Raw genomic sequence first — 9882 nt, forward strand, 5'->3', positions numbered from 1 at the left:
AACTAGTCAGTAGAGGAAGAACTTCCCCAAGATCGTTCAGTTAATAAGCAGCAGAGTCAGGATTTGAACCCAGGAATTTTGCTGCTGATGGAGTGTGCCCTCTGCATTAAACATTCACTCCTGTGTTTTGCAGATTCGAAGACGTGCCTTAGAAGGATTCCTGACAGAAAACCGGGAGGCAGGGGTTGTTTTTGGTTCTCTGCCTATATACAGGGTGAGTTGGAGGTTTTGAGGACTGTGGTGGTTTAGAAAACAGTGGGGAATCTGACGTCTCATCCCTGACCCTGGGCTACCAAACAAGGCTGAAGAAAATCACATCGCCAAGCCAGCTGTTGCTCCTATGCGCAAGCTGGGTCCGATCCCAAAGAAGTCTCTAGTTCCCTGTGTCCGTGGCCTTGATCCCTTGTCTCTGCCATTCCACATTGAACACCACAGGAAACTAGTTCAGACGCTATCCTGGTTCTTCATCACCTACGGCATAAAATTCAAACACTTTTAGCCCAGCCTGCAAACCTTCCATAATCTGGCTTCTGCCTTTACTGTCTAACCTCATTTTCTACCATTTTCCCCCACGTACCTCACACTGCAGCCAGGTCACACTAAGGGCCTTTCCTGAAACATCATTTCTCTTCCCTCTTCTGTGACTCTGCCTGTGCCGTCTCCCTGCCCGGAATTTCTTCCTCCTGACTCACCCTTCCAGTTTCCGCTCCAGATAATCTCTGTTAAATTAAAGAACTAATTCGATTGGGGCGCCTGGGTGGCTCAGTGGGTTAAAGCCTCTGCCTTGGGCTCAGGTCATGATCCCAGGGTCCTGGGATCGAGCCCCGCATCAGGCTCTCTGCTCAGCGGGGAGCCTGCTTCCCTTTCTCTCTCTCTGCCTGCCTCTCTGCCTCTTTGTGATCTCTGTCAAATGAATTTTAAAAAAATTTAAAAAAAGAACTAATTTGACCAGGAATAATAAACTGAAGATGAAATTATAATTAATTAATCTTAATTTATTTCTTAAAATGTTCTTCCTCCTTCCCAAGAGCGTGTTCATCATTACAGAAGCTAACACTTCAGCTGTAGGTGATGATAAGGACAGATTGTCAGGAAGGACTAGTGGGCATCTGGGAAGGAGAGCATGTTTTAAAGCAGTTGGAACTTTTTCCCCCTATTCTCCATCCCTGAACTCACATTACAGAAGTAATTGGCTGAATTATGTCCTACTAACTCTTTATTTATGGCTTCTAGGTACCAAGTCCCACCAGCCTGAGATTCCTTCCACTCATTGGTTCAGAAGCACAAAGGGAATCTGCAAACAGCATTGCAGGGAAAAAGAAGGGAGGTCATGTTCAACATGATAAAGTGAGTACCCAGAATTCCAGAGTGCATCCCCTTTCTGTCTGGATTGTTAATTAATTGCTTTGTTCCCAGAGACATGCTGGGACTAAAATTATCTCAATTCATACCCTCGTCATGAATATTCCAGGATGCATGCATTTTAGCTTAGGGGAGATGGAAATCATGAGTTTGCTGATTGGAGAAAAAAATCAAATAGGATCTCCTAACCTGACAAGTGAAACGTCTCCAGAGGTAATTTAAGACTTGGACTCACGGCCTACTTTTAAAAGCTAGGCCATGTGACATCACATGTCTGCGGGCTGTTTGGCACCCTTGAACCTGCAGGATAGAGCCATGATATCAGTAAGATTCTGACTCACCGGCCAAGTCAAGTTTTTTCCTGCATTAAGAAGTGTAGCTAACATACAAAGCTTTAGAGTTTACAGAACATTTTTACAAGTGATTGCCTTCATTTTCACAATAATTGCAAAGGAAAAAACTGGGAAAAGATGCAGCCTAACCAGAGGGTAAGTGACTTGCCAAGGATCCCACAAGAATGAAGGGGTAAGGTGAGATGGACCGTGACTCCTGATTTCCCGCTCATCCTATTAAACTGGGCAGCCTAGAAAGTTCAAATGCTGTCACTCTTCTACTCGTTCAAGGAAGCTGGTATGGGCCCAGCCAAACCTGCGGCCATTCATCCCATCGTTAAAATAGATCAAACCTTAACAGGAGAAGATCTAATATACGGTACTTTTTAGAATGCTCTGTCCCATGAAAACAGAATAACAGATAAACAATCACAGCTACCACAACAAAAAGCTGCTTTATTTAATTATATAGAAAACTTGACCGTCATTCTGTCCTCAAGGACATAATGAGAGTTTGAATGATTCCTCTTAATCCTCAACTCTACTAGGAATTTTTGGCAAAAGAACAGTTTTCTATAAAATAATACAATTTATTTTTAATTGTTTTGAGTGATGAATGAAACACAGTGGTATAAATATTTCAAAACTAACAGATTGTCAAAAAAGTGTTTTGGGTTTTCTTTCTTTTTTTTTTTTTTTTTTTTTTTTGCCTATATTTGTTTTGCCTCATTGGGTACTAAGTATACTTTACATTCTCTAAGTACAAACCAAGTGACAGAAAGAAGATGGCCAGGTATGTCTTAAATGCCAGGGGGAATACAAAAATGGAATTAAAAGTGAATCGTGGTTAAGGTACATAATGAACAATGTACACTGAGATAATCAGGAATTGATTGCAGTATGATTAGTTTTATCAAAGCATGAAATATAATAAATAACTTGCCCAAAAGCAAAGGAATTTTTTATAGAGCTGTTGTTTTAATAGACGCTTAAACTCTGGGAGCTCATTAACCACACAAAAAGGGCAAAGGAAGTAGACATCTCCATTTGCTGATGGAAAAGGGACCACAAAACCATAATTGAAAATTCTCCTTCTGGTTTAATGAAGAGTTAAATGTAGTCAGGGATTAAAATCTCTCCATTAAAATGCTTCCAAAATAAAAACTAGGTCATATTCAGGAAAATTATATACCTCAAAAGATTAACAATAAATTCTGGAAACTGGCATAGATTAAAGGACCACTGTGTCGACTGTCAGCAATTGTAGGAACCCGTCCAGCCTAAGTGGGGAAATCGTGGGGGAAGCCAAATCTAGAAATATACATTAAATGCCGATTTTCATGAAAAGCACCTCCAGGAACCTGGGCATAAATTTACCTCAGAAAGTTTAGTGTTCAAATTCTAATTTTGTGAAGCACACATGTACAGAATACCTTGAAATCCCTACTATGTGCCTTACACTGTGCTAGACGCCAAAAAGCCTTTCATAAATCAAGGCGCTCACAGTACAGAGGCGAGAAAGATCTCTGAGCAAGGAGTCCCAAAACAGGTCAGTTAATGTCTTTGACATTATTTTTAAATAATAGAAATGCTGATTCCAACCATTAATGTCTTTAAGGGGTTTGTGAATCGCTTTAGAATTAAACAAGTTACAAGACATTAACCATAGTACAAGAAAATACACATACAGTTGACCCTTGGACAACACAGGTTTAAACTGCAAGGATCCCCTTATATACAGATTTTTTCAAGAAATATAGTACAGTTCTTAAGTGTATTTTCCTGGTGATTTTCTGAATCACATTTTCCTTTCTCCAGCTTACTTTATTGTAAGAATAGGGCATCCATACTAATCAACTGTGCGTTACCGGTAGGGCTTTCAGTCAGCAGTAGGCTGTTGGTAGTGAAGTAGGGGGGAGTCAGAAGTGATACATGGCCGTCCTGCTGGATGGAGGATTGCTTAAGGGTCAACTGTAGTTCCGTTTCAGCTTACACGTGGGGAGAGAATGGGAGAACATGAACTTTGTGACATGCTCCATTTACAAAACTCTGAGAGCATATCCAATAATAGAAAAATGGTTACATGGAAGGAGATATACAGGACAGCATATTCTAGTTTTTTGAAGAGTAACAGAAAAACTCACAGTTTTATTTAAGGTGCAAGGGGATATAAATTGTAACATTGATATTGCTGGGGAAAATGGCTAACATTTGTTTTTAAATTAGTGTCACGGCTACAAAACCAAACGTTCCATATGTACTCTTTCAATCAATCTTCATAATGTGGAGGTAGCTATGATTACCTCCCCATTTTATATTCAAGAACACTGAAGCATAAAAGGTAAGTAATTTAAGATCCCCAGAGAAGGAAATCACAGAGCTGGGATCTAAGCACACCAAGTTGACTTCAGAGCCCGACAGAGTCTACGAACAGCACTGAAGGACTCTCCCTTCCGACCACTCTCTGTCCCCCGACCCAGGTTCATTTTTCTTCATCTCTACCTGTCATTATGGTCTAGAAAAGCTCATGTATTTGTAATGATTCTTTCCCACTAGAATGTAAGATGCACCAAGGCAGGTACTTTGACTTATTCTCGGCTGGAATTCCAGCGTCGAGAACAGACTGACACAGAGACGACCCACGTTCAAAACATCTGCTGAATGGAAGAATGAAGGACACCAAAGAAGGGAAGGAGGTGCGGAAGGAGGTGCGGGAGGAGATGCGGGAGAATGAGCGCAGAGAGCTGAAGAGAGAGACAGGAGTGTACTTGGGAAATTGCTTCGGTTGGTGGCAGACTGATATGGGGGGCTGAGTTTCCCACCTTGTGTCTCAGAGGGAAAGAGCGGTCAGGTGACCTGGAAGTGTTCAAGCCAAAGAGACCTTTAAGTGGTGGAATTTGGACGCTGGGGCTCATTCTTTTTCTTTACCTTGACCTCTCTGTATTTCCTCTCCTCTTTTTCATCTTTTCTTCTTCCTTATAATAGGCCATAAAATCAAATCAATGTATGCTATAAATCCTAGTTGAATATTATGGACAAAATTTCTGAATTTTTAGACTAAAGGAGTTTAACTTTTTATAGTTCTGTGTTCCAAAAATAACCAATTCAAAACTCATTTTCAGGTCTTATTTGTGGGATGACCAACATTATCAGCATTATCTTCATTTTATTTTCCTATAAGTCAATGGATTCTGAAGATATTAACATAAAACATCTCTGTGCCTTAAAACAACCTAGCAAACTTCTCTAATTTGCTTTGTTTTAACCAAACCTGAATAGACTGGGCAGTTGAGTCCCAGCATGGATAACTGCCCAGTCAAGTAGTTCGTCTAAAGCTTCTGCTCTTCTGTCACATCCTTCTGGAACTCCACATTTTTATCCTGGAGGCACACAGGATAGTTAAGTAAATAATTGATACTTTCTTACTCAGAAGATTAAAATCCTTACAAAAATTGTGGTGCAACTTGACCGTGAAAAATTGTATTGGTCATATAATGCCAGTGACTAACCATCATGCCCCTTATCTCACAGGTATCACGGAGGAAAAGTCTGAAAAGACATTTAGTCCCACAAATAAATCTGGCTTCTTCCTTCTTCCCATCCATCCCCAAGTGAAGAGAGGAAAATTGGAAGTGGCTGCTGTGTCCAGAGCTGCACGAAGAATGGCAAGATCTGAGTGATACTCCATTCCTCATTTCAGGATGAACGTGAGGGCCCAGCAGACGCTGTCACCCACAGCTCTGTCCTGGCGCCATCCTATCCGTGGAGAAGGTTACTCAAGGAACTCCGCTCTGAACAAGCAAGCCACAAGCAGCCAGGTGTGCAGTTTCTTTCCTACATGGAAATCCACTTAACAGATAAGCAATGTTTCTTGTTTACTATCAGTCAAATGACACACAGGGAAACAAAGAAAATCAATAGCATTCGTAGGTCTAAAATTATACGGTTATCAATGACCAGCTTTTTGCCTCCTCTGTCCCCAACCCTTGCTCACCCTAATTCATCACCAGAATTCTTATCCAAATATGTGCAGTGAAGAGGCCAGATGCTATGCATTATGCAAAGAAAATTATTAAAAAGAAAAATGTGCCAAGTAAGCCTCTAGCGTTTTGTCTTCTTCATTTAGGGAAATGTCATGTGTAAGAAAATGTTCAGAGTTTCTTAGATAAAGTTAGAAGTTATTTACATATCCTCTAGGAATGACTCCAGATAAAATGAATTTGAATGGTTTTATGAGCTTTCTTTTATTAATTCTTTCATTAATTGATTTCAGTGATTTGGCCAAATGATGCATTTTACCAATGGGTATTCATGTATTTTTACTTTTTTTTTTTTTTTGTATTTTTGTATTTGTATGAAAGCATCTAATTTTGATCAACAGAAAATGAGCTTTTTGAAAGATAGATTAATTGATTGATCTGAGAGAAAGAGAATAAGTAAGTGGAGGGAGGCAGAGGGAGAGACTCTTCAAGCAGACTCCCTGCTGAGCTCCACGCGGGGGGCGGGGCTCCATCTCACCAACCTGAGATTATGACCTGAGGGAAACTAAAAGTTAGATGCTTAACAGACTGAGCCACAAGGTGCCCCAGTAAATGAGATTTTTAAATAAGTCAAATGCATGAGGAAAGTATCAGAATTGAAGCCTGCAGATTCACTGACCCAAGTCTCTTTGGGAAATGATTCAAATGATGAAAGTGATTGCCATGTCAAGGGTTATATGCACCCAAAGCACCAGGACTCGGTAAGAAAAAACAGGGGTCTCTTAGTGTTTGACTCTGAGTCTCTAGACTCAGAGTCTGTAGAACTCTCTCCATTTTGAAAGGGTTCTATAATTCTTCAAATCCCAACAACTTTGGAAAAATAAATTTTTTATTCACATAAACTTCATTTACATGTATTTTTACTTTTTTTCTAGGCAGGTGCTAATTTTTGGTGCTTGTAGGAACATGATCATTTCTCCTACTAATTTTCTTTTTCTTTTAACTTTCTACTTCATGTATTTTTTGTTTTTAGATTTTATTTATTTATTTATTTATTTGACAGAGAGAGAGAGAGACAGAGAGGGAACACAAGCAGAGGAGAAGGGTGGAGGGAGAAGCAGACTCCCTACTGAGCGAGGAGCCCGATATGGGACTCGATCCCAGGACCCTGGGTTCATGACCTAAGCTGAAGGCAGACGCTTCACTGACTGAGCTACCCAGGTGCTCCTTCTTTATGTATTTTAATTACATAAGAAGCTAAAGTTCCAAGAGAAAATATTGAACATTATGGTTTTTAATTGTTAAAAATAATTTGAATCGTTTACTCAAATGAAAGAAGAGACTCTAGAAAAACAGCATAGTTATGGAAAATTAGCACCTATCAATACCTAAGAAAACCAAAAGATCCCTTTTTAAAAATTGAGGTATAAATGACATATGTATGACTTATATCAGCTTCAGGTGTACGACATAATGATCTGATCGTAATATTTACTGTAAAATGGTCACCACAATAAGTCTGGTTAACATCTGTCAACATACATAGTTATAAAATTTCTTTTGTGTGTGTGTGTGTGATGGGGACCTGTAAAATCTACTCTCTTAGCAACCTTCAAATAGGCAATACAGTATTATTAACTATAGTTGCCATGCTGTCCATTCGTAAACAGGACTTACTTCTCTTACAACTAACCGGAGGTTTGTACCTTTCGATCCTACTTTATCCACCTTGCCCCGAAGATTTTTTTAAAGAATTCTAAAAGCAAGAAAGAAAACTTCCAAGTTTATGAAAATGATTCCATTTCCCTCCTGTAATCTCATCGTAAAAAAAAAGGCCATTGTATCCCTAGGCACGGATTTCCTAAATTAGACCATTCTGAATAGCCTGCCACATACTCAATCCCCTTAACATGGCACTCAAGACCAAAAATTTGCATTCCCTTCCCTTTTTAACTGAGGAATTCTCTCAAACCTCTTTTAATACACGTACATTTTCTTGAACTTAAAATTTAAAAAATATATTTCAACATTTCTGCATGTTATATAATAAGTGATTTCATTTTAGTATGTTGCTGAAATGGCACTATAATTATAACAATATAATTTTTATGACATGTTAATTTAAAATTTTTATCTTACTTTTCATTTATCCAATGATGGGCTAAGTTAATCATTTAAGAAAAGGTTACACTTGTAAATAAATTAAGAATAGTTCATTACACCATGTTTGGTGTGGAACGTTTAAAATGTTTACTAAAATATAGGTAATGATTTCTGCTTCCCGTAATGGTAGACAAGGTAATTTGGGCCAATCACTCCCACTGAGGTTGACTAGAAAACATGGACAAGATATAAAAAGAAATGTTAATGAAGGCATCCAAATGCAAATAAGATGGTGAAGCATGAACATGCCAGGTGCCCCTGGGAGACTGAGGCTCGGGTAGGTGAGCCCAGCTTTTGAGGACAATTTTCCCACATGCAAGCATGTGTTGATTCCAGAAGGGAAGAGTAGGAAGCTGAGAAGCTGAAGTGGTAATTAGGGCCAAGGGGACAGGGAATGGAATCCAGGCCTCATTGAGGGGTAAAGCCCGGTCAGTTCGGATGAGGCCCCAAAGAACTACAACCTAGAAATATGGGTGACAGAAAGGTAGACAGATCTCTACTGAGGACTACAGTTCACCGTCCAACTATTCCAGTTCCTGAAATTGGACTAAGATAGTCCTAATTTGGTAGATCCCCCAGGAGCCTGCAGAAGGAAGGGTAAAATACTGTGGGAAAAGGTGACATCATTTCAGGCCTTCAATTACATATTCATTATCTCAATTATATGTCTGACACACTATGAAAAAATGACTAGTTACACGAGGCAAAACAAGAAGGAGAAGTGACAGAAAAAGCAGGTAATAGAAACAAGCACACTGTATTATTTTTTTAATCTTTTTTTTTTTTTAAAGATTTTATCTATTTATTTAACAGACAGAGATCACAAGTAGGCAGAGAGGCAGGCAGAGAGAGAGGAGGAAGCAGGCTCCCCGCTGAGCAGGCAGCCCGATGCGGGGCTCGATCCCAGGACCCTGGGATCATGACCCAAGCTGAAGGCAGAGGCTTTAACCCACTGAGCCTCCCATTTTAAAGCCACTTTTAAATAATTGTGCTTTCTCTATTGGAGATAGAACACAAGATTTAGAATTTCAGCAGAGAATTAGAATTTGTTGATAAGAATCAAATTGAAAATTCTAGACCCCCAAAATAGTTACCAATATTAAAAATTCAGTCAAAGGTTATAATGACAAAATAGGTCAACTGAAGAGAACATCAGTGAGCTGAAAAATAGGTGGTAAGTATATAGGTATTTGTTATGGAATTCTTTCAAATTCTCTGAAAATTTTCAAAAAGCTTTTAAAGATTTTATTTATTTTCAGAGAGAGCACACACAAGCAGGGGGAGGGAAAAGTAGCCTCCCTGCTGAGCTAGGAGCCCAGATGGGCCCCTTGATCCCAAGACCCTGTGATTGTGACCTGAGCCAAAACACTTAACTGACTGAGCCACCTAGGTACGCCTGAATGTGGCATCCAGGGGCACCTGGATGGCTCAGTGGGTTAAGCCTCTGCCTTTAGCTCAGGTCATGATTTCGGTATCCTGGGATCAAGCTCTCTGCTCAGCAGGGGAGCCTGCTTCCTCCTCTCTCTCTGCCTGCCTCTCTGCCTACTTGTGATCTCTGTCTGTCAAATAAATAAATAAAACCTTAAAAAAAAATAAAACAACTACTGAGTGGCTTAAAACAACTATTTTATCTACTCATCGTTCTGTGGGTCAGTCATTTGGGCTGGGCCCAGTTGAGAACTTCTGATCTCCTGGCTGGTGTCAGTCACTGCCAGGGAGTGGCTGGATGGTCCAAGATGGCCTCCTCACACATCTCATGGTGAACCTCTCTCTCTATGTGGTCTCTCATTCCTGCTGAAGCTAGGCCAGAAGTCTTCACCAGATAGTCTTAGGGTTTCAAGAGGATGAGAACAAAAGCTACAAGACATCTGGAAGCCTAGGTTGAAGATTCACAGAACGTCATTTCTGCTGCTTTTGATTATCCAAATTCAGTTACAAGGCAAACCCAATTCCAGTGAAGGAGGGGGGTGATGGTGATGAAGAAATACTACAAAGGGGCATGCGTACAAAAGTGGGAAAAATTTGTGCCTATAATTTTTGTGAGC

The 9882-nt window shown here is 39.9% G+C and overlaps 1 protein-coding gene across 1 annotated transcript in view; it reads left to right on the forward strand.

The window, feature by feature from the left end:
- WDR64 (WD repeat domain 64) overlaps nucleotides 1-5310 on the forward strand; it is a 138888-nt gene extending 133578 nt beyond the window's left edge. Inside the window, exons 26-28 of the mRNA XM_059413995.1 lie at nucleotides 134-214; nucleotides 1234-1347; nucleotides 5226-5310. Coding sequence (XP_059269978.1) covers nucleotides 134-214; nucleotides 1234-1347; nucleotides 5226-5309 — 279 coding nt within the window. The 3' untranslated portion in view covers nucleotide 5310. The remainder of the gene's footprint in view (nucleotides 1-133; nucleotides 215-1233; nucleotides 1348-5225) is intronic.
- The last annotated feature ends 4572 nt before the right edge of the window (nucleotides 5311-9882 follow it).

Source organism: Mustela nigripes, chromosome 10, assembly GCF_022355385.1.
Source record: "Mustela nigripes isolate SB6536 chromosome 10, MUSNIG.SB6536, whole genome shotgun sequence".
NCBI lineage: Eukaryota > Metazoa > Chordata > Mammalia > Carnivora > Mustelidae > Mustela > Mustela nigripes.